Source organism: Lampetra planeri, chromosome 50 (genome assembly GCF_965212315.1).
Source record: "Lampetra planeri chromosome 50, kcLamPlan1.2.h2, whole genome shotgun sequence".
Classification (NCBI taxonomy): Eukaryota; Metazoa; Chordata; class Hyperoartia; order Petromyzontiformes; family Petromyzontidae; genus Lampetra; species Lampetra planeri.
The window spans coordinates 8,682,038-8,707,727 of record NC_136156.1 but is presented as its reverse complement, the minus strand read 5'-3'; the positions used below and the strand labels follow the sequence as shown (position 1 = coordinate 8,707,727).

General features: G+C 52.1%; 1 protein-coding gene across 1 annotated transcript in view; it reads right to left on the bottom strand.

The window, feature by feature from the left end:
* The window catches only part of LOC144734135 (synaptotagmin-like protein 5), a 45,273-nt gene extending 23,644 nt beyond the window's left edge, over nt 1-21,629 (bottom strand). The window contains exons 1-9 of the mRNA XM_078616201.1: nt 20,356-21,629; nt 16,418-16,705; nt 8,021-8,133; nt 5,468-5,630; nt 4,420-4,527; nt 3,120-3,377; nt 2,597-2,762; nt 1,896-1,995; nt 280-374 (exon numbers count right to left, since the gene is read on the bottom strand). Coding sequence (XP_078472327.1) covers nt 280-374; nt 1,896-1,995; nt 2,597-2,762; nt 3,120-3,377; nt 4,420-4,527; nt 5,468-5,630; nt 8,021-8,133; nt 16,418-16,705; nt 20,356-20,474 — 1,410 coding nt within the window. The 5' untranslated portion in view covers nt 20,475-21,629. The remainder of the gene's footprint in view (nt 1-279; nt 375-1,895; nt 1,996-2,596; nt 2,763-3,119; nt 3,378-4,419; nt 4,528-5,467; nt 5,631-8,020; nt 8,134-16,417; nt 16,706-20,355) is intronic.
* Between the last annotated feature and the right edge of the window lie 4,061 nt (nt 21,630-25,690).

The window sequence follows — 25,690 nt, the reverse complement described above, 5'->3', positions numbered from 1 at the left end:
AAATAAGAATTGCCTTGTTCTAGCTTTAGGGCCTTCGCTCTATAAAAACTGTGTAGTTTGCTGAAATTAAGTTCAGCACAATACCAGTATCGGAAACTTGGCACAAATCGATTCCTGCCATCCTGTTTGCAGGCGGTAGAACTCCACCAGGGCCCACGGGTGGGCAGGGGGGATGGGCCCAGGCCTGAGGCTATAACAGGGACGATAGGCAGACACGGTGCGCACCAGGACACGGGCCCCCCAGGGCCCTCCAGGGCCCCCCAGACTGAGCTCACCAACCTTGTGCTCGGGAGTGCCGATGCTGGGGATGGAGCGGGCGGGGGAGGCTGGGACAGGAGATGCTCCGGCTGGCGCGTCAGAGCTGCCCCATGACACTGACAGGCGGCCACAAGCACACATGGGGGGGGGGGGTGCTCGTCACCCGTGCGCGTATGGGGCACGGGGCTGGCTTACAAAGCAGGGAGATGCCCAGCCTCACAGACGCCACACAGGCAGGCCTTCCTGGCATGTTAGTCAGTGGAGGCCGGTGAAGATCAGAACAGACATTGGATGCACTTATGCAATTTGTATACTTTATTTTTATTTAGTGACTAACTTAGCTTTCCTATTCTTTGCACTCCTATCGGTTTTTATATTATTTGTTGTCAACCTGCTCTACTGAAAAAGCTTCATAGCTCGTCAGATTCTTCCAGTCTAAATACATATTCTGATTTTTATGGATCATAGTACAGTACAACAATGTGCATGATTGTGCTGTACTTTGTTCTGGTGACCATGTTAGCCTTGCAGATTCTCACGACATGCCAGCACTGTCCCGGCTCAGCGCTGCCGAGCATCCGACGAGATCTCGCGGCCACCACCCATAACTCACATCATGGGCACACGGTGAAGTAAATATTGGGCTGGTTCATCCAATGACGGAGAAACAAATGACAACAATACGAATGTGAAACGTAAAACAATTGTGCTTATAATAAAATAAGAATCATTCTCAAGAAGCGAGGGTGTGTAAAAGAGGGAGGCTTTAGATTTGTTTTCAACATATGCCGTGCTGGTGAACGCAGTGTTCACAAGTCTCTGATTAATTAGCATGGTTGGCTACGTCCGGTGTGAAAGAAGTTCTACATACATCAACAATCGAGTGGTCAATGGCGGGTGAGTGCTAAGACCGGCTATCCTCCCCCACTGGAGACCCCAAACCCGGACAGATTCCTCAGGCAGTCTAGGTCTGTTCTCTGAATCAGAATGACTTTATTTATGTCCAGTAGGGGCATGGTGTCAGAAAGTTACAACAAACAATACAAAAATATGATAGGAGTGCAAAGTATAGGAAAGGTATGAAAATCACTGAAAATAAATATATCAACACTGGGTAGCCTATAAAGTTCCACACAACAATCCCGTTATAACCTCCGGTTAGCAGTTGGATACGTACGGCGTGAAAGAAGTTCAACCTACGTATGTTGGAGACTCTGCAGCACCTGACCGGTTAACCATAACCTGGGATTTAAATAGGGAACTCAATAGGTTTGGCCAGCTCATCGTAAGCTGAGACCCAGCCCTGGACAATGAGTGACTGGCAAGGAATGTGGACCAGGGTATAACAGAGAGAGACGAGAGGGGAGTTCTGGATGCGGCATGCTGAAGCGTGGTGTGCTTCCTGCCGTGTGCCCAGGGGCATTACCTGTGACTCATCTCGTAAAGACACCTGGCTGAGCACGCTGAATCCTTTCAGATCTCGCCACCGATCGGTTCCTGTCACCCGAGCACGGACACCGATTGCCGGAGTGCCAGGGTCTAGCCCGGCGAGATCGCGACCCTACCGACGCTCTACCGCCAATGGCGGCAGTGGCCGAATTGCGAGTGAGAGAGAGTGAGCGGGGTGGTCGCCTCACCGGTGGAGGGTGAGGAGACGGACGCCGACGGGGGGTGAGGGCTCTCGCTGCTCGACTTCCCACCCACCCTGCTCCCCTGCGGGGATCGCGTCGAGGTCTCCTGCGAGCACGAGACGACCGCGCAGCACCCTGTTACTCGAGCAGCGCTCCGTCACGCGAGCGGCGCGCGATCGCACGAGGAGGGGTCCCAGAGTGGGCCATGCATTCATCAACATCTACCACCAGAGCCCCGTGATTAATCGATGTGGTGTCGCGATTCGGAGTCGCGATTCGAAGGGGAGACATGTAAATACGAGTGCGTGTATTTTGTAGGTTGCGATGAGTGATTGTTAGACCCTGTAATGCGTTTAACACAATGCCACGTTCTCCAAGATGTGTTACGCGCAACGAGAAAGGTCCTGCAGTCGATTACTCTGGGCTCTTTTAAAATGTAGGCCGCCTTGACGTAATGCCTCCTGAAGGTGGGAAACCCCCCCAACAAGCCACGGACAAAGCGTCAAGTGGCCAATGATGCCAATGATGTCACCAAGCCCCACCCATCGCCCTCTCATCCAAGCGGCACACGTGGGAGCAGAGTGTTATCCGCCGAGTCGAGTGATAGAACAGACAATCGGCAGAGTAAAATCGACGGCTTAGGAAATGGGATGGCAGGCCGGCTTGAGGGCGGCGCGCCACCCCGGCACGGGGGTCCGAACTCGCACCTTCCCTCGGGCAGGGCCCTCCATCTTGGGCCCGGGCGACCTGTTAGGCGGCGACAGCGTGGAGGTCGTCGCCAGGCGACTGGCGGGGGGTGACGGAAACCCAGAGGACGATGGAGATGAGGAGGACACGCGGTTCCCATTGGAGTCGGTGCGTGTGCCGTCGCGCCTGTGCGGCACGCAGCACATGATCACCGCATGTGTCACCAGAGTTGCCGCGCATGTGACCATGGTAGCCGCGTGTGTTACCGAGGGTATCTCTCTCCCTGTGTTTATGTGGATTTTTCTCCAGGTCCTCCGACTTTTCCCTCCCTATTTAGAATCAACATCATACGTTCAGAGTATTTGGCTGCAATAAATTTCCACATGATGATAAGCCACTTGTTTGAGCTATTATTTGTGGCCAGGTTGCTTCTAAAAAAGAGCCATGAAGCTCAGTGGACCTTACCTGGTAAAATAAAAAAATAGTTTAGCTCGTTCACCCTGCCCCGCCCAGCACCGCGCCGGCTCTCGCCCACTCGCTCACCTGCGCGGCGGGGAACCTCGGCTCCCCAGCGAGATGCCGTCCGGAGGGGGTAGCAGGGAGCCGGCCGTCGGCACCGACCCGCCGAGGGTTGGGGGGGCGGCGGCAATGCCCGCGGCGGCGGTGGCGACGATGACGTTGCCCCTGCCGCCGGGCGCCGCGTCGCTGGGATTAGCCGAGGGGCTGTGTTCGGCGCGGGACGCGGCGCCGCCGGTGAACAGCGGCGCCGCCTTGCCCACGGAGTCCGCTTTGGGGTCGCTTCTGCCAGGGGAGAGAGACGAGCGGAAGCTGCGGGGCGGTCCTGCACAGCAGGCGTCGGGCAAGGGGTCGCCATTTGCGCATTCACGGCGATGGCTCTGTGAATATTTTTGGGCGACGGTCAGAAGATGGACCACTGCCCAACGACCTGCAACAGCCCAAAGGGTGAATGTGGAGGACCGGTGCAGACTGATGCTTATTGAGGAGGAGCGTGACTATTTGAGAACTTTCAATTGTTATTGTGAACTTTAATCCATAATCGATTTTTCTTGGGGTTAGATCGAGTAAATATAAATGTGTCGTTAACCCACCACCACCCGATAGAGCCAATTAGTAAGGTTTGTCAGGTAAACAAAACGTGCCGATACAATAAGACTTCTTCACAATTATGGCAAAATCGCCTGATGAGTCTGGTTGTTGTTGTTGTAGCCACCAGCGAAACGTCACGGTACTCAAATTGTAAATGTTGTGGGTTTACTCTCCAGCACACCAGGTTGCTGAAGGAGTCACTAATTGGCACGTTTTGTTTACGTGACAAACCTTACTGGTGGTGGGCTTAACAACACATTTATATCTACGTGATTATGGATAATAATGGTCGTGAAAGCTTACTACTATATCTTTGTGATTGCAGAAATATTTTTCTCCGAAATTAAATATTCACGAAAAGTGAAACCACGACGCGACGACGAGCAGCGCGAGCCTCGTGCGGCGCGGGGAGCCCGGCGCTCACGACCTGCCGGCCGCGGACTCGGAACTCAGCCTCCCGGCCCCGTGACATGAGGGGAATCGGAATGCAGCCTCCCGGCCGCGTGACACGAGGGGAATCGGAACTCAGCCTCCCGGACACGTGACTCGAGGGGAATCGGAACTCAGCCTCCCGGCCGCGTGACACGAGGGGAATCGGAACTCTGCCTCCCGGCCTCGTGACACGAGGGGAATCGGAACTCAGCCTCCCAGCCTCGTGACACGAGGGGAATCGGAACTCAGCCTCCCGGTCGCGTGACACGATGGGACACCGCGAGGCGCATGCAGGCCCACGCACCTCTCCTTGGCGGCATGAGTGTCGTGGTGCAGCACGCCGTGGGTGGCCTCGTCTCCCCGCTTGTGGGTGGCCTCGTCTCCCCGCTTGTTCCGTGACTTGGACGGTTTCCTGCTCGGCAGTGCGCGCGGCGGAACGCGCAGACAGATGACACAAGTACCAGCGCACGAGCTTACCACAACATTACCATATGAAAAATATATACGTAAATAAATAACTAATTGTGTTTTGCCAGCTGATGCACCGGCGGGCAAGTGTGTGCGTACACGTCGGTGCGTGCGGTGACGTCACCTGCATCCCACATCGATGAGCTGGGTTCGCGCGTCGCGACCCACATTATAAATGGCAGTGGATTTTGAGGTCAGGTCGCGTCGGTATAACGTGCGTCGTACACAAAGCTGGCCATTGCCCGATGATGCTGCCTGTTACTACCAACGAAACGTCCACACCCAATCATTAAATGTTCTGGATCTCTCTCCAACAACTCACCGGTGGTGCTGAAGCAGCAATGAATTTGCAAGCTTGTTCATCACGTGACACCTCTATTGATTGGCTGTGTTGGGTGGAGGGGGGTATGTGACACACATTTTACTCATGCTATCTGACCATTGGGATTGTTTGACCATACTTCACCATGTTGATTGGTGAAAGGGGGTACCCAGAACCAGTTCAGGTATCACTCACCACTTCTAATTCGGCCGTGGCTGGGAATCGCACTCAGGTCACCTTGTTGGCAGCCTAAAAACATGTTTTATTTTACCAGGTAAGGCCAACTGAGCTATACAGCTTTTTTTTCAGAAGCAACTTAGCAAAATACTCTAAAAGTGTGATGTTAATTCTAAATGTGGAAGAAACAACCGGAGGACCCGGAGAAAAATCCATGCGACCACAGGGAGAGAGAGACACGCAAACTCCAAATATACAGCAGACGTCAGGGTTGGGATCGAACCCACAACTTCCTGCATACCAGGCGAGAGAGTCAACATCTCCTAGCCACCGTCGCGTAGGGAGAGGCGGGGCGGCAGCGGCGGTGGCGAGGAAGAGGAGTCACCTGCTGAGCCCGTAGCTCTTGGTGTTGTCGGCCGGCTTCTTGGAGGCAGAGCGGGTGGCCGTCGGGGTGCCGACCGCGAGGCCGTTGTTGGGCTTGGCGAGCTGCTCCGGGGCGCGAGCGTGCGACTCCAGGAAGATGTCCCCCGCAGCCTCGCGCTTTTTCTCTGCCGCCGCCGCCATCACGAGTTAGCCAGTGGGTCGCGCGGGGGCGAAAGGACAAGCAGCGTGCATGCAGAACGAGATGCCACGGTGATCGGCGGCGCAGCTATCGAGTACAGCAGGTGGCCTACAAGGCACTCAATGGGTTAGCCCCACAATCTTTACAGGAACCGGTTTGTGTTTACTCTCCCAACGAGGTCCCTTAGAGATTTAGATTTCCTTCTCTTCTAAGGACTCCGAGGTAAAGGGTCTGTTCCTGCAGGGGTGATCGCGCTTTTGCCACTGTGCAGCTCCCAAACCTTGGACCAACGCTTTGCACTTTCTAATCAGACAATCAGAGTCTTAGGATATATATTTAGTATGTCTTGAAAACTCACATCTTAAACTGGCCGTTATTCCCTAGTTCTGGCCGTTAACTCTGCAAGTTGTGTTTATTTATGGCTTTCCATACACGGGGTGCAGTGGGATCTACGTATAAAATGCGCCTTAAATATGTGAATTATTATTTCCTTCCTTGTACCAGGGCCCGTGCCACTGGAAGTGAGGTTCATCAGCTCCACCTGCGTGCAATTTGTACGATGGCTTCGTAATTATCGCGCTGGAATTCCAATTCGCCACTTTCCGTGCAAGCGCTGGTGATGGAATAGCAACCAAATGGGAGACCGCGGTGTGCAGGAGGGAGACTACTGCGGAGATGGAGCGCTGAAATCTGCCTCGCCCGCCGGTGTGCGCCATCGCAGGACCGTGAGGGGAAATGACGGCGTAGAGATGGACAGTGGCTCATGATGACCATAATGAAGATAACGATAATGTTTTTTTGTAAAAATCAATGAAGCGGTTAAATATTATTTACCATTTTAAAAAACGGCACAGCACTCAATCAACAGTAATACATTTTAGATGTATCAATCCTATTAAGACACAATTGTCACGGTGGCTAGGAGATGTTAACTGCCTCGCCTGGTATACACGAGGTCGTGGGTTCGATCCCGACCCTGACGCCTCTGCATTTGGAGTTTGCCGTGTCTCTCTCCCTGTGGTCGCGTGGATTTTTCTCCGGGTCCTCCAGTTTTTGCCTCAACATTTAAAATCAACATCACGCGTTTAAAGAGTATTTGGCTACTTGCTGTAAATGTCCACGTGATAATAAGCCACTTCGTTGAGCTACTATTTGTGATCGCCAGGTTGCTTCTGAAAAAAGAGCGATATAGTTCGGTGGGCCTTACCTGGTAATATCAAAACATTTAAAACATATATTTTAACTGAATTTTAGGACTCCCGAACAAAATAGATTGGAGGAGAAGATGAGTGACACCAGGACGCATACCAACAGCTGCCGCTTTCACTGAACACGTTATAGGGGGAGCGTCCACGATGCAATGTGGCCATTGTAAAATGAAAGCCTGCCAATGGCCGGCTTTCACTTGACAATATTTCCTGTCTAATGAAGTAGGGTTAGGCATGGGTGACGCTCTTTTGTTTTGGGAAGGTCCTGAATTGGGCCATTTGAACGTTGAGTGTCTCCCATAGGAGAGGAAACAGCGGTCCCGGATAAAACTCAAGCAGTCGTACGAGGGGATCACAGGTGCTCAGCAGGAGGCCTCGCCTTAGCTGAGCGTGTGACAATATTATACCAGACGGTGTGATGCTGTGATGGTGTGATGGTGATGGTGTGATGGTGTGATGGTGATGGTGTGATGGTGATGGTGTGATGGTGTGATGCTGTGATGGTGTGATGGTGTGATGGTGTGATGGTGATGGTGTGATGGTGATGGTGTGATGGTGATGGTGTGATGGTGTGATGGTGATGGTGTGATGGCGATGGTGTGATGGTATGATGGTGTGATGGTGATGGTGTGATGGTGTAATGGTGTGATGGTACGATGCTGTGATGGTGATGGTGTGATGGTGTGATGGTGATGGTGCGATGGTGTGATGGTGTGATGGTGATGGTGTGATGGTGATGGTGTGATGGTGATGGTGTGATGGTGATGGTGTGATGGTTTGATGGTAATGGTGTGACGGTGTGATAGTGATGGTGTGATGGTGATGGTGTGATGGTGTGATGGTGATGCTGTGAGTGATGGTGTGATGGTGATGGTGTGATGGTGTGATGGTGTGATGGTGATGGTGTGATGGTGATGGTGTGATGGTGTGATGGTGTGATGGGGTGATGGTGTGATGGTGATGATGTGATGGTGTGATGGTGTGATGTGTGATGGGGTGATGGTGTGATGGTGATGGTGTGATGGTGTGATGGCGTGATGGCGTGATGGGGTGATGGTGTGATGGTGTGATGGTGTCATGTGTGATGGTGTGATGGTGATGGTGTGATGGTGATGCTGTGATGCTGTGATGCTGTGACGGTGCGATGCTGCGATGCTGTGGGTCTCACTCTGCCGGCGTCTCAGCGATGCTGTGACGATGTCGCTGCCATCGCTCGCTGCGCATGAGAAGCGCTCGGCACGAGCCTGGCGGAACCACTCCCCAGAGGCGGTGCGGATCTCCCTGCACGCCACACCATCTCATCGTGCGTCAAATCATCACTTGTCACATCGTGCGTGAAATCATACCATCGCATCACACGTCGCATCATCTCATCACGCGTCACATAATCTCATCACACATCACGTGTCCCATCATCACATCACACAATGCGTCACATCACACATCACATAGCATACGCATCTCATCGCACATCATTCATTTGCGGAATGAGACACTGGGAAACCAAATTGAGCTCATTCAACGTGAACCACTGGTCGATGTGCTATGTGTGGTGCCCTGCGAGGCTACGATGCGCATGCTCCTATAGCTGTCTGGGTAATTCCGCACCACTGTGCCCTACATTCAAATGACCCTGATCGTGCCCGATCATGACGCACCTCAGATGCTAAGCAGGCTTGAGCCTGGTTCGTATATGGATGGGCGACCCCGCATCTACGATTATCACGGTTGGCTACGTGCGGTGCGATGGAAGGTCAACGAACATACATAGTGTATATCAGGCGTTATAGGCTTGGGGTGGGCAATGGCCAGGGGATGGCAGTAAAGTCATGGGTTCAGGATTCCAAATGATTGAATGGATTGGATGCAAGGATTATTTGTGCATAGCGGTTCTACGGTTTAGATTGTAAACTCGTTTCTTTAGAACTACTCTTTGTGTTTTGTTTATATACCTGTCAACCCCTTATCAGTGCCCTACCTTATTACAGACTAATTCAAACCTTATTGGTCACCCCGTGCCCTTATAAATCTCAACGTCCATCCTACAAAGTCCCATCACAAGGTAGAAACACAAACAAATAGACAGCCAAATTGAAACGGCTGCACACCGTACGGACCTAAAAACTCAATTTCCCTGTACAAGAATACGAGTGAACCATCTGGGTTGACAGGCATGAGTTTGTTGTCCTTCCCCCGCACCTCCCGATTAGCGTGGTTGACATCGTACGGTATGAAAGAAGCTCGATGTACATACATGCTATCATTAAAAAAAACACTTGCTAACATTCCGCATCGTTGTGGAGAATGAAGCTACTTAGATTCTCCACTGCAACGCTAATCAATTTTTTGAGTTGCGTATGATATAGCTGTGTATGATATCAGGACCAATATCTGGCCTAAGAGGGCCCTTGCTGAGAATGATAATCTTAATTTACACTGGAGGAATCCGATGAGCTATAAAGCTCTGCTTCACCGACGTCCAGTAGGGGCATGGGATTTGAAAGTTATAGCAAACAATACAAAAGCAGGATAGGAGTGCAAAGTTCAACAGCATAGGCTCAAGCAAGCCTGACTATGCTAATGGAATCCTGAATGCCGAAAACAGACCAGAGTTTACTATTTATTTATTTTTTATTGTAATAATAGTAAGGCACCAATGAGCTATATGGCCACAAGTGATAACTCAACGAAGTGGCTTATCGTCACGTGGACATGTATAGCAGCCAAATACTTGCTTGTTTTTACCCAATGCTGCCATTTAATTATGCACTCCCAGAAGGCCGTTTAGCCAAATGGAATGTGCGAAAATAAAGCTTTTTGTATTTTTCACGCAGAGAGACAAACTGTGCGAATGAGGGAGTATTGTCTGCTTGTCGTGTTCCTCATTCATGCAGTTGGCCAAACAACCAAATCCAGATCCAGGATCCTCTTGAGGAGACTCAGAGAGGCTCTCCCTAGGGGTCATCATTTGTTTGTGGACTTTTCAGATTGAACGCGTGGTTTGACAGGCAAATGCCTGCGGGTGGGCATCGTGTACGTTTCGTTTTGCTCTCGCTGTGTTACGTTGGAGGCGTCCACACTGACGGATGAGTTTCTGAAAGAAAAGAAAATGAAAATATAAAAATGAATAAAATGGAAGATAAGTCTTCTTCACAATGCGCACCACGTGGTACCAGGCCCTAGGCTCCGTGGCCCGACCATACCGCGGCACCCCTGGCTGACCCTCACCGCGCACTGCACGATCCCAGCAAGGCTGAACAGAGTCCTACTGTATAAGAGTCTCGCACTCGGCCAGGTTCTCTGGGGTAAGAAGTCTTCTAACTCAATTATATATTTTTTGCCTTTTACGAGTCTAATGCTTGATGAAGGCCTCCTCGCGCCAAGTCGGTTGGTCGTGGGGGAGTTGTTTGGCCATACTTCACCGTGCTGGTCAATGCTCATTTCGGATGTAGTGTGCAGCCCGGAGACCGGCTCAGATACCACTCCCCACTGACGTTGCCTGAGGCCGAGGATCGAACTCAAGCAGTCGGGTTCATAGGCACAGTGTGATAACCATTGCACCACCAATAATAATCAAAACCTACAATCACGTATTATTATTATTATTGTCATTGACACATGGTTACATGCCTAGGCCAGCACACTATGCCAGGAGCATGCTTGTGATCCAGCGGGTTTGTGGAATAGCCGAGATTATTTGTCAAAATGCCAAACCCTGGTGTGGTGAGGCGGTACGGCAAAATGGGTTCGAAACACTTCCTTAGAAAAAAATCAACTGGGAAAACATCCCGACGTGGATCAACAAGATCTTGAGACTCAGCGAGGGCTGCCCTGGACTAAACAGAAGATCACGGTTGTTATTTACGAGAATGTACAGGGGCATGCAGAGCGCACACGGCCCTCAAACGGCGCGTCTCCTGCTCCTTGCCCGTCCAGCAGGAACCGCAAGTGACAGAGATCACCGCTCCGGGTTGTCGGCGTCAACGTCGCAAATAAATAAAATATCTCTCTCAATGCCCGTGCCGCGGAGGGCGCTGCACGGGTAGCCGAGGATCTCCCTACCCTCCCGTCGCAGCCAGCACGGTGAAGTGCGCCGGCGGGATTGCGAGGAGTGGATCGTCATAGCGAGTAGAGTTAAGGACGAACAGAATGAATTGGCAACTTTGTAATGGATATTGTTTAGTCTGGCGGATGGAGAGGCAAAAGCAGGCAGGCATGATGAGAGGCGCTTGAGAACTTGCATCCCTTGTTTATGAGATATTGTTGTTATTATTCCACTTGTTTACCCAGGAGAGCCAGTATTTTTCAGAAGGGCCCTGCCAAGTTTTTTTCAGAACCAGGGGGGGAGGGGTTGGGGGTGTTGATGCTGCTGCTGCTGCTCTCATCTCCACTGAGGCATTTGCAGCATAATTTTTCTAAATTGGGATGTTTGGCCAATACCGCGGTTACACTCTACGGGTTGAGTTTGTGTTTAGCTGTGCGAGTGAAACTGGAGAACCTGGAGGAAACCCATGCAGAACAGGGGGAGACAATATACAAATTGCACGCAGAAAATCGCTCTGAGGCACTGTGTGGCATAGTGCCACCTGAATGAGAAAACTGGAAATTTTGCCAATTTGCCACCAAATCTTGATAGGTGCCCCTTACCGGCTACCTGTGAACTGGCCCTCTGGTCGGTCACACTATTGTCGCTCCACGTTCCTTGCCAGAAAACCTAACCTCTTCATTATTCCTGAACAGCAGACACCGTCATACACAAGACAAAGATCTCCCGTACAGCCTTGAACAGACTGTAGGGACAAGTGCTGCTAGCAAGCACCTATAAAGGCCGGCACGGCACACGAGGGAAGGGGAGGCAAGCAACACACCCGGCTGCCTTTGTCTCTCAAATGGAGATGTTTACACACCACACCAGGTACTAATGTGAGGCTGAGTCGACCTAGGGGAGGCCCAGGACCGGGTTAGATAATTGTGGCTGGCGCTGGCCGTGAGCAGTAATCAAACCCAGGTCGCCAGGTTCGTAGTGCAGTGCACTAACCGCTACACAACCGCTCTCCCCACACATATACAAAAACAAAGATCCCTCATATAGCCTTAAAAGACTGTTGGGCAAGTGCTGTTAGCGAGCACCAATGAAGGCCGTCACGCCACACGAGGGGTTGGGTGGCCAGCACCAGGCCTGGCCGCCTTTGTCTCCCGAGCAGCTGAGTCGACCTAGGGGAGGAGACCCAGGACCGGTGGAGGTATTGGTCGCTGATGCTGGCCCTGAGCGGTAATCGAACTGGAGTCACCGGGTTCGTAGCGCACACACACAGAGGCCTGTGTTTACATTTCCGTCATTGTATTCAAAATACGCAGCTGCCATAAACTGCGTTCAGCGTACGAATCTGGAGCCCGACGTAGCGCTCTCAGAGCGTGCAATTGATCGCAGCTGCAGAATCGTCGTGTTCTTCCACTGGGATCACGACATCTGAACTGCTCCTGGGCACCCCCCACTTCACTGACCGGTGTGGCGAAGTACGGTCCAACAATCCTCACGACGGACATGGTGTAGGGCAGTCTTCATCCTGCAGTAAATTTAAAACTATTCTGTTTAATTATTAATCTTCCCCATTACGGCCGGGAGGTTCTATGGCTTGAGCACTTAAATCACGATCGGAAGGATGCGCGTTTAAATCCCAGTCGCGGGGTTGACTATGCCTAGCATCACGTTAGGGTTTATAAAATCAGTAACGCATTGTGGTAAGTCGGCCGTAACTGGTTTATGTGGAATTCCCAACACACTGGGCTCAGGGCAAAATTTGAGCGCTGTCCAAAATTAATTTCTGACCAAATATTTTCCAGGCCGCTGTTAGACTGGAGCAGGCCTGTTACCAACAGCAGCAGCAACAGCCATAAGAGGTGTACAGGACGTGGCGTTTTCCACTCGTGGATATTACGAGCCGGCTGATATGAGGCCTTGGTGCCGTCTCGACAGCCCATGCTCGGGAGTTACACCAGTAACCGCCTCTGTGAACGAGCCACCGCGAAGCAGCAAGAGTGAAGCCGGAGAGGGGTGCCTTGACGTGCCTTTGGGATTGCTCTGGCAAACTCCAAAAAGGCGACGATTCACAGCCGCTCTCCCGCTTAAGGCTGTTTGTGTTTTTTTTTTCCGGGTAAGAGGATGCCAGCCGGGGTGGGGGGGTCCTTAATTCGTACAAAATAGGAACAAACACAACATTGAGAACACATCGATCACATGCTGCCGCCACCGCTGCGCCCCGTGCTCTTCCAGTGCACCGATTGGGATCACAAGGAGCAGCCGTTTTCTAAAAACACGAGCGGAGTGAATGGGGCTTGGCGCTGGGACCCTCCTCGTGCACACGGACCCCCCCCCCCCCACCGGCTCCACGACAAGCTGAGAACCCTCCCTGTGCCGTTGTCACTCGGGGTTGTTTGGCCACGCGTCACCACGCTGCTCAGCGGTGGCTTGATGCAGCTGGTAGCCCCAGGAATGGTTGAGGTATCACTGGCCACTGACGTTAGCAGCAACCGGGAAATTGAACTGGGATTCGCCAGATCACCGGTGCAGCACACAAATTACGGCGCCGCCGCTCGAGCCCACTCAAAGCTCTCCGGGATTTAAAACTCGGGTCTAACGCGTTTCCTGGCCAGAACCACAAAGTCAGCATGACACTCGGCACCGGGTACCGTGGCCTGAGAAATGAAAAGCAGGTGACAAGAATTGGCCCTTTCTCACAGCACACTGCAGCCTCACCGACTCTGTACACGAGAGAACAGGGCAGGAAGCCCGTGCGTGCAGTGACAACCGGTCCGTATCACCACCCTCCTGTGCTGCCACCTCTCTGCTCGGATCCTCACCCTCCTACCCAATGGCACACGTTCGGCTAACACGATCGGCCAACGCAGCCGGATCTCACGGTCAGCCAACACAGCCGGATCTCACGGTCAGCTTCCCTCCTTCAGCGAGTGTCCTCGCACAGCCCCCGGTGTCCACCCGCTACCGGATGAGAGCCTCCCTCCGCCGTACTGTCACAGGGATTGCTCGGCCACATCTCAGCATACTGGTCAGTGCGGGTTGGCGAAGGAATTACGCATAGGTTGTTGAACCGCAGTACAGCATGACAATGGACTTGTCTGCACTGCCCTCCGTCGCTCACCCCAGCAACCCGGCAAGCAGCCTATAACACCTGTTATGCTCATGGTGGCCACGAGTCAAAGCACTCTGCCAGGCTCAGCCCAGCCGAGCTTGAGGAGAATTTTGCGTGTGCACATTATGAAGCTGTATTGGACCCTGTCTACAGGAAAGCCACCCATATGGATGCCTACCTAAAACCTGACTCCCACCACCATCCATCCCAGAAGAATTCCCTCCTCAAAACTCTACACCATAGAGCTCTATGTATTTCCGACCATCATCGCCTAGCCAGTGGACTGGAACACGTACACCAATCCCTAAAGATTAATGGATATTCAGATTACACAATCCGTAAAGCTATCACCCCAACCGTTGGGAAAGAACCATCTGAGGACCCAATCAAAACCATCACCTTGCCATACATAGCAGGGGTCACTAAAAATATTTCCAAAATCATGAGAAAACACAAAATCCAGGTTCTATTTAACACAGTACATACAATTCGTGATCTGATCCCATCTGTGAAGGATGTGATCCCTAACATGCAATATCCCGGCGTCTACAAACTAAGCTGTGTCTGCGGCAGTAGTTACATTGGGGAAACTAAGCGACATGTCTCGGACCGTGTTCGTGAACATAAGGCAGATTTGAAACACGGTAGGACCAATACCTCGGCCGTGGCTGATCATTGTTTTAATGTGGTGGGCTCACACAAAATTGATTTCTCTAAAACAAAGGTAGTTTGCAAGCCCACTGGCTATCAACAAAGATTCGGTCATGAAGCCATCCATATATAAACAGACACAATTTAAACTGAAAAGCTGGGTACAAACTGAGCAATCATTGGAAGGACATTATTAACCAGTTTCAGTCATAACTGGCTGTGATGTTTACATCCTACCTTATTTTCGAGTCTAACATTAACAGGTTAAATGTCTTTACATTAACAGGTTAAATGTCTCACGAACACAGCCACCGTTGCTCGTTTTCCTCGATGTGGCGGTGGCTCTGTAATCTTACATTGACATGCTAATCTCTCACAATACAATGGCCACCTCCGCAGCTTCGTTGCCGTGGAGGTAGCTCTCCGATCTTACATTTACATGCAAATGTTTCACTTTGACATCACTAGCCCCGCCCCCGTCGCTTATGACCCTTGGGCTACACCCATTTCAAACCTTTAACACATCCTGCCTCAGCAGCTTTCCCGCGATATTTTCTCCTGATGATGATTGCTTGTGTTGCGAGCGAAACGTCGTAGTTTTTTGTTATTTTCTTTGAACCTATCTACGTGACTTTACCGAAAGACCCAAGAATATGAATTCCTGCAGTCATGAAAGCTTTAAGTCAAGAATCTGAAGCTGGTTGTAATCACCAACGGAACGTCACAGTACTCGAATTTTTTATGTTGTGGGTTTACTCTATAGCACACCGGTGTGCTGAAGTAGTAACTAATTGCCACGGTGTTTTTACATTGGATAATATTGGTCGTGAAAGCCCACGGGTTTGTGTAAGTTGTGAAACGCAGAAGCGACCTGGCTATCAAAAATGATAGTCCAACAAAGTGGCGTATCAATTTATAGAAGCCAAATACTCTAAAAGGCAGTGAGCGTGACCCCACAGCATGGAGAGGTTTCACGGCGGGCACCACCGCTACCATCAAGTTCCCACCACTGAGTGTGATTACAGTGAAACTGCTATTCTAGAAAGTATGGCACGAGGCACGTTCTGTTTAGATTCTAATTCAGATTTAGTGGCTTTTGCAAGATCCAGTTTCAAAATTATTTTTCACCGTACATAGACAATCGTGCTAAACAGAGACAGAGGTAATAATCGACCCAGACCATTCTGATGAACTAGATGAATGAGCTCACAAACACGCCTACTTCCCATATCTGTCTCTCTACAAATGAAAAAGTATTTTCATACATATCCCATCAGTCACACAGCCTTTTTGGTGCGCAGCATTTCATCAGCATTGGTTCAACACAAGCAACCTAGAACTAGCACAACAGCCACATTCCAACACGTGGTGCATGCTGGGAGAAGGCGCTTCAGCCACGTCACAACACACGGTGCATGCTGGGACTAGCAGCACAGCCACATCACGATACGCAGTGCATGCTGGGAGCCCGCACTGCAACCACGACACAAAATGTTGTGTATGCTGGGAGACGTCACAACATGCGGTGCATGCTGCGATGAGCAGTACAGCCACATCACGACACGCAGTGCATGCTGGGAGCCCGCACTACAACCACGACACGAAACGTGGTGTATGCTGGGAGACGTCACAACATGCGGTGCATGCTGCGACGAGCAGTCCAGCCACGTCATGCGGTGCATGCTGGGATTAGCACTCCAGCCACGTCACGGCAGAGAGGAGAGGGGTAGAGAGGGGTAGAGTGGGCGCCTCTGGCTGCTTACGCCTCACGGTGGCACGCCTCGCACTGCCACTCGCCGCCTCCCGCGCGCGCACCGCCGCCCCCCCCCTTGGCAGGCACCCGGCACGCGCGGCACACGCGCTGCAGGCACGCGGGGCACAGGTCCCCACCGGCCAGCCAGGCCCAGCCCAGGGGCTGCAGGCATCGCGCGCAGCTCCCGTCGGGGACGCCCTCACCAGCGGACTGCACGGCCACCAGGGCCTGCTGGCCGCGGCCCTGGCCCCGGGCCGCTCCCTTCTCGCGCAGGCGCTCGAGCTCGCGACGCAGCCGCCTGGGATCACAAGCGAGCGAGTGCAGGGAGGGGGGGAGAGCGCAGAGGACGACGTGGCTCAGCGCTGCTCATTGTTGGCCGCTCGACATTTTTGGCCTGTGGTCAGCAACTGCTTTTTTATTAAAGCGCGTCAGGGTAGCGATCCACATCCTGGGATTGAAAGTGGCCTCCGGCCCGTGGTATGACCTTCAACTGTGTTCCCAAGTGCGGCGAGTTGATGGTGTCGGCTCCATCACCTATGACCCCGTTGTATGGATTCGGGGTTTCACTTGAAGTGGCTATGTTCCAGCTGCAAGAGATTAATATGATTTGGGGAACTGCCGTGTGATGAACATTTCACGTGGAGTGGGGCTTTCTGAGAAAGTCCAGCGCCCCCGAATGTGTGGATTCTGGGGGTGCTGGATATCGCCTTCCACAATTTCTGTTGCTTAACGCGGGGTGATGCACTGCTTCCTGCGAAGGTTCAGAATGGATACTTCGTCTCTGCGTACAATCTACCGCAATAGTGTTTCAGTCATTCATCTGCCGAGGCCATTCCCTGACAAGCTGATAGGACAATACAGTAATAGCGCAGGGCTATCGTCACGAGGTTGCAGTGTCTCACATGCAGTCCACAGGAGTTTCGCAGTTGGGGGCAATATCGCTGTGTGATCCCAAATTGAGTAACTGGCGTAAATCCTAGTACTTGGCCAATACGGATCTTGACGCCAGCACACAACGGTATGGGGTATTTCACGGTTAATACTGCCACGCCCATGGCCGTAGTAATAACCAGGCGCGGCCTGCCGGATGCAAACCGCGAACCTCTGTGACAAGCGGAGAGCTCTGGGCCACCGCTCAACCGCGTCACCGCCCCTCTTGCTGATGGTTGCCGCTTCGAGGACGGCTGACGAAGATTGTACTCTGAGAGCGGCCGTCACAGCTGATCGTTGTGAACCGCGCCACACGTGAGCATCCTAACTAGGCCGGGGCGCACGTCTGCAGGTTATGTTCAGCGCGCTTCACCACGCCGGAGTGGACGGGAAATGATGGGAAGAGTGCAATACCAGGATAAACCGTGCTACGCTTTTATTTTTAAAATCTTTATTATCAATATATATATTTTACCAGGTAAGGACCACTGAGCTATATAGCTCTTTTGCAGAAACGACCTGGCCATAAATGATAGCCTAACGCAGTGTAAATTTACGTGTGATGTTTCTACATGTAGAGGGGAGAAACCGGAGGACCCGGAGAAAAATCCACGCGACCACGGAGAGAGAGACACGCAAACTCCAAATCTACAGCAAGAGTCAGGGTCGGGATCAAAGCCACTACCTCCTGCATACCAGGTGAGGTAGCTACCACCTCGCCACTGCGGTGGTCCTGACCTGACCGGTGGGACACACGCTCCCCCGCGGTTTAAGAGTTCTCGACGAGCCGTGGGATAAACCCGACCCCGCGAGTGCCGCGGATGCTTCGAGCGGGGGGAGGGCCGCTGCGCCGACAGCCTCACGGCACGGCTCTGAGACAACGACACCGGAGGGGTCCGAGGATGTGGGCGGCGGTCACGGAGACCGCCGTGGTACCCGGGGGCCGCCCGTGGCCGAGCGGGACGCGTCGCGGTGAGCGGCGCAGGGGATGAGAGCGATGGGCACCAAGCTGTGGGGTGGGGGGGGCGGGGTAAGTGGGTCGTGCGGAGATGGAGCCGCGGAGCGGATGGAGCGTCGGCAACATGGTGGGTTCGTGTCTCATGCTAGCGCAGCAGCATCCTCAAGAGATTCGTATTTGGGGACGGTAAAAGTCCACATTCTACACCGCAGAGGTATCCGGTCTGTGTCTGTGAAGCGCCGCTTGTTATTACGCCTCGCTGCAAAATTATATCCGATTATTATTATCATCGTTATTGTTGTGCGGCATGTCCCTTGAGTGTTAGTTTTATGCTCCGTCGGGTGATTGCGGCTTTTCCAATCTGTGCAAATGGGAAGAGAGACATTAAAAGGAGAGAGAGGGTCACGCCACAAACGCTCAGAGCAGGGATTTCTCGAGTGAGTGCCACGCGAGGTGGCAACACCACAGCAGCTTGGACACCTCGAGATGGTCAATAAAAGTGAATTGCTCTACATGTGAGTGAGGAGAGAGCCCTTGCAAATGACCGGAGTGGGTTTGAAGCGCCGTTATAAATTTAAGGGGTTTTTTTCCGGTCACACCGAGAAATGTTTATCACTTAAACGCTTTGCTGCTGCTTTCTGCTCTGGGACTTGGACTGGCAGAGGAAATGCAAAAGCGTTTCCCCATCAGCAAAACAATTGACCGTGTTATGGTCACAAGCGTCAGAATGATAAACGATCATTAACCGTTTATACGAATTTTTAATATGCAAATGCTCCCTCTCGGCTAATGGCAGAAACGGGGAAATGCACGGTGCAAATGAGACAACAAGAATCAATTCGTGGACAGCTCCCACGTGGGCCGCTTACAAAGCGCTCCCACGTGTAAGCCTTTCTGTAAATCCACTGCTGGACGGGGGCCTCCCCTCATGCCGTGCGGGCTCGTGGGAATTATTTAACTACGCCCCTCCACTGGCCAAGTACAGGACAGCAATGCAGTTTTCCTGCACTGTCCTCTGCTACCCGCCACGTAGCTCCACAAGCCCGATGACGACCTGTGTGAGCACGGTGACTCTACCGCTGTGTGGCTCCACCGCGGTGTGCCTCCACCGCGGTGTGGCTCTACTGCTGTGTGGCTCTACCGCTGTGTGGCTCTACCGCTGTGTGGCTCTACCGCTGTGTGGCTCTACCGCTGTGTGGCTCTACCGCTGTGTGGCTCTACCGCGGTGTGGCTCTACCGCTGTGTGGCTCTACCGCTGTGTGGCTCTACCGCTGTGTGGCTCTACCGCTGTGTGGCTCTACCGCTGTGTGGCTCCACCGCTGTGTGGCTCTACCGCGGTGTGGCTCTACCGCTGTGTGGCTCTACCGCGGTGTGGCTCTGCCGCTGTGTGGCTCCACCGCTGTGTGGCTCTACCGCTGTGTGGCTCTACCGCTGTGTGGCTCTACCGCTGTGTGGCTCCACCGCTGTGTGGCTCCACCGCTGTGTGGCTCTACCGCTGTGTGGCTCCACCGCTGTGTGGCTCTACCGCTGTGTGGCTCTACCGCTGTGTGGCTCCACCGCTGTGTGGCTCTACCGCTGTGTGGCTCTACCGCTGTGTGGCTCTACCGCTGTGTGGCTCCACCGCTGTGTGGCTCTACCACTGTGTGGCTCTACCGCTGTGTGGCTCTACCGCGGTGTGGCTCTACCACTGTGTGGCTCTACCGCTGTGTGGCTCTACCGCTGAGTGGCTCCACCGCTGTGTGGCTCCACCGCTGTGTGGCTCTACCGCGGTGTAGCTCTACGGCTGTGTGGCTCTACTTTGGTGGCTCTACTGTGGTGGCTCTACCGCGGTGGCTCTACTGTGGTGGCTTCCCAGGCATATCAAAACTGGATGCCCTGCATGTGCTTTGGCGGTCACGATCACAGAGCTCTGAGGGTACCCCGGTTTCTCTGGATGCCTCTGGTAAACGGGAAGTTCCATCTCAAGGGACGTTCCAGGTGAACTATTTTAATGAAACGAAAAAAAAAACGCGAGTACACAACGGCGGTCTCAGCGAATCACACAAATCGGGTCGACTCACCGAACCCTCTGCGCCTCCATCTCCCTCAGCGTCTTGTCCCTCTGCAGCACGCCCAGGATGGACTCCTTCTCCATCTCGGTGAGGAAGCTCAGGTCCACGGTCTCCTCCTCGCCGGACATGGCTGCACGCGTCGGTCACGGCCGCTCCTCGCGTGGCGTTCCGCGGGCTCCTCGGGACTCCTTGTCCGCGACCCCCCCGCCTCTATATCCGCCCCTGTTTCAAGGCGTCGAGGTGAACTTTGTCGCCGTTTTTGATGAAGATGCTCGAAGGCGACCGAATCCACAGGGGCCTCGCGATCCTCCCTCTCTCTCCCACCCGCCAACCACTCTCCTTTCTTCGGCCGGGCCGCCCAAATGCCTCGACTCCGCCGACTTCGCCCCGGGAATCTCACGCCCCCACGTTACGATTCGTACCACGGCCACTCACGGCACACCTTCAGAATCTGTATATATATTTTAAGAAAAAACGTCTCATTCTGTCTGTAAAGTCACGGAGATAGATTCAAAGAAAATAACAAACCTATCGACGTGACTTTACCGAAAGGAAAGACCCAAAGAATATGAATTCCTGCAGTCACGAAAACTTTAAGTCAAGATTTTCGTTCTGTTTGCTCAAATTCCCGGTCTAAGTTTTAATTCTGATGTCCTTACCTCCTTCTGTCCATCTTCAAATCATCCATAAAATGTACATAAACCCGTTGTTCTGAATGAGGAAGACACCTGGACGACGCTGCCCGTTGAGTGAAGACGCCTCGGCAAGCGGAGGGCCGCCGCCGTCGTCTTTCGGTGTTGTGGGGCCTGTACCCGGTCGCGCTGCAGCTGCCGCTGAGGCGGCGCGGAGCGAGGCAGCCGCGATGCGGCTCGCTCACCACGAGGACCCGCGATAGCGCAGCGGCGTGACGATGGCTGCCATCCAATCAATGAGGACCTCTCCCGTGGAGCGTGCAGCCCATGCCGCTCTCCTCCGCTCGCTTGTCCAAACTCAAAATGTCACGCGACGAGAATGCCGATTCGGCGCCGGTGCCGGTGAAGGTAACGCCGCTGCTGTACAATCGGAGGTCACTTCCTCGCTCTCCGCCTCTGCGGAGACTCGTCAATGTGGAGGTAGTGCTCTGTGAGACACGGGGGCTGTGCCAAACCGGGGGTGACTAAATGTGGGATGGCGATGCTGCTGCTTCTGCTGCCACTGCTGCTGCAGAACGCGAGGCAGATTGGCGAGTGAGCTGCGGGTTCATCGTGCCCCCGGCAGCCCTCCCCGCCTGCGCTCGCTCCTTCGGGATATCCTCTCCCTCCAGCTGCTGGAAAATAACAATCCAGTCGATCAGACATTGTTCAGGGCGTGCAGAGAAAACGCAATGTAAGGGTTTGTATTCACAGGGCTTAAATGCCTCAGCATCTCAGAGCGCCGGGCAGCATCACACCTCATCTCGACCGTTCCCCCCTCGCCCTGCATCGGTCTAGCCTAGGGTACCACCAGTGGGAGGCATCCCTACACGAGGCACGAGGAGTACCCGGTGCCGGCGTGAGTGTGGCTCCGCTCTGCCAGCAGGGAGCGACCTCGCTGTGGATGTTTTCCCAATTAAGGACCAAAACGGGTCCGCCATGTTTGTGCTCATTAACTCACGATTAAGAAGTCAAGTCACCGTGCTTCCTTGCTCACACACCCATGGGATCGTGCTCTGCCCAGTAGCCACATTCTGATTGTGGGGACAAGCCTCTTTATATGAAATCCACCGTACACTTCCCACAACGTCTAAAACACTACAATTTTATTATTATCTAGTTTCCATTTCTCACAGTGGCATTAACGTTACTTTGATGAACTGCGTAGATTCGTTAAAGTGGCCAGAATGCCTAAAATTATTGATCAATTCGAGAAATGCGATAACAATGATACTGGCCCTCACCATAGAATTGTGGAATTTCCCTCACTGGCTTGGAACCATCAAGAGAGGTGAGACGCACCCAATGGACACTTTGACCTTGCTTGGACCGGGGGCTGTAATGGATCATCGGGGTCACGTTCCGATTTTCCACCACGCATCGTGCATATTTAACCAATTCTATAATATACCTGGCCAATGTCTATAACAAAGGATGTACGTGGTGATACGTACAATACATCTGGCCACAGCACTTGTTTCTAACGAGAGTGTTCTGCGTTTTTGTCAGTGCGCTGCTGTATAAGGTCTACCCACACACACCGTGTCGGCCACGGGGGTTGTTATCATACTTCGCCATGCTATTCACCGCGGATTGTTGAAGGTGGGAGCATAAACGTTAGATCTCTTATGACCAGGTAGCCTCGCCGCAGCCTATAACATCTGTGTTATGCATTGGTGGCCGTTCAACCAACCACGAACCAGGCTCAAGCCTACGTAGCTTCCGAGATCCTATGAGATTGGGCACACTCCCGGTGATTAGGTCACAGGCTATTAGAGCTATGGAGTTCAAATCCTTGTCTGGTGCCGCGGTGGCGAGATGAAAACTACCTCGCCTGGTATACAGGAGGTTGTGGGTCCGATCCCAATCCCGACCCTGGCGCCTGTATATTTAGAGTTTGAATGTCTCTATCCCCATGGTCACATGGATTTTTCTCCAGGTCCTCTGGTCTTCCCCTCCACAATTAGAAACACTCGATTAGAGTATTTGGCTGCTATGAATCTCCACGGGATGATTAGCCACTTCGTTGAGCTATCATTTGTGGTCAGGTCGCTTCTGAAAAATAGTTACATAACTCAGTGGGCCTTACCTGGTAAAACAATAAAAAATAGTTGACAGTATTATATTTAGCAGAGAAAAAACAGTCGTTATCTTCTTATCTCATGTTGATTTATGCCGCGCCTTATTCCAAGGCGCCCGATTGAACGTCGACTCTACCCATCACCATCACACCCCACGTGGTTTCGGTGAGACGAGCAGCCGGTCTACTGCGTGGACGGCCGAACCCCGTCGTGGGCAATGTGGAACTTCCGCCGTTTTGCCCAGGGCCGACCAGCGGGCATCGATGGCCGGAGCTTTCGGTGAAAAGCGACGCCGGGAGGGAGCGCAATTGCGCTGGCGCCCGCGTGTGAACGAGCCGGTCGATTGCGCTCGTTCAATCACAAAGACTGAGACACATGGAGAGAGAGCTCTCACTCTTGCAGCGGCCACCGGATGGGGGGGGGGGGCGAGGGTGGGTAACATCAATGTTAAAGTGCAATTTTTATTGAGAGACTGTTTGTTGTTGTTGTCTTGCTGTGGTCCTGGACTGTCTTTGCTGTTGTTATGCTGCCTTGCTTAATTCTGGCTGTCACCTGATGAGGCTGGTTGTTGTAATTACCGACGAAGCTTGGAATTTGAACTTATAAAATTAATTAATACATTTTCTGTGATTTAATTACCTTTCATACATTTATCGTTTTTTTTGTATTGTTGTAACGTTCTTACCCCGTGCCCCTTGCTGGACATCTGTGAAAAAGAGCTTCATAGCTCATCGGATTTCTCCAGTCTAACTAAAGATTTTGAGTCTGATCTTAATGCATGCAGGATATGTACCGTGGACACTACTCAGCCAAGGCTTTAACCGCTCGGCACAGGGGGGTTTTAATAAATATGAATGCCCACTTTATACACGGTGTATAGAAATGAGTTTTTTTTGGGTTAGATGGTGTAAATATAAATGTGTCATTAAACCCGCCACCACCACTCGACACAGGCAATCAGTAAGGTTTGTTATGTAAACAAAACGTACACCGGTTGTGTGTTGGAGACTGAACACCCAACATTTACAATTCGACTACTGTGACGTTTCGCCAGTAATTAAAACAACCAGCCCCAACAGGCGACAGCGAGAATTGTGGAGAATTCCTCCTCGTGCTTCGGTCCTTAAATGGAGGTGTACGGACGATGCGTTCCAGCTGCACGAAGCCTCTGGCTGTTGCTGCGATAAAAATTTTACTGAATAAAAAAAAGCAGCCGCTACACACGCGCACGTTGGTTGTCCCAGGAGGCCTCAAAGGCATTAATGCACAGCCGTGCATCCTGTTGGAGATAATGAATTACGTCCATCAACAAATTGTAACAGTTGCGTTTTTTTTACAGCCGATTATTCCGGCCCCTTTAAGATAGATAGGGGTGGACAATCCGTGCCCGTCGTGATGCGGCCGATACTGTCACCAAGCCCTGACCGTCACCTCCCGTCCAGCGACACACGAGGGGGGGGAAATGCATCGATCGAAAGTGTTTTCGTGTTATACAATTAGTCGTGTAATCGAATCGATAATCGTTGGAGGAAATCGATTAATTTATGATTGGGCTCACCATCCGAGTGGGCCTTGTTAGGCCGTCAATGCCATGCTCTGCCATGCAGATAAACACCATGATGGGTAACTGGACCGGAACAAAGACAACAACGCTGACAAACTACCTGCTAAACTACTCAACTGGGACAACCACCCAGCAGTGACATCTCCCCCCTAGTGCGAAAAAACTTGGCAGGACCCTCCTGAAGAAGTGTCATGGGACTTGGTGAGGCCGTGCTCGGCGTACGGGTGTACGGACGTACGAGCATACGAGCTTACGGGCGTACGAATGTACTTTTGTACGGGCATAGGGGTGTTCGGGCATACGAGCAATACACTAACAAGCAGGCGCGTGTCGTGCAGTACGCAGGGCCCCCCACACGCATTGAGATCTGTGACATTCATTGTTCAATTCGTAAAAAAGGATGGGGAAAAAGGTCAAGGACTAGGATGGTGTCATTCATTCTGGAATGATAAACGATAATTGAATCCAGTTTTTTTTTATCGCATGCAATTCAGTCAGAACAAAAAATAAAAACAGAAGAAATCATGATTAATGTAAAAAAAATGTCCGTGAGGCAGTGTGTTTCACAAATATATATGACATTATTTTGGAAGATATCGAATTGAAGGGAAATCCTCGTGAGGTATTTCAACAGTAGAACAACTTCAAGTGAAGGTTATCACCGGGTCACGTGGCACGAGCTCGCCGTGTCAAACCAACAAAAAAATCCAGCGAGTCGGTGACTTAATTAAAACGTATCAGGAGTAAAAAAGGTTGGAAATTAATACCCCAAATTGTTTTAGAACTGGGCAGGAAAATACGAACGCATTTACAAGTCGACATGTTTTTTGTTATGAACGTGTCGCTTGCATGGACGCTGCCATCGATTCCTCCTTTGTTAAAACCGACCTTCAAAAAAACTTAGACGGGGGACAGTTGAAGAATCAATGAAGCCACACGTCAGCTGCCACCACCACCACCACCACCGCCGCTGACGAGCACCGGGGTGAACCGGCGCCGAGGGTGACGCATGGCGGATGAGGCCCACT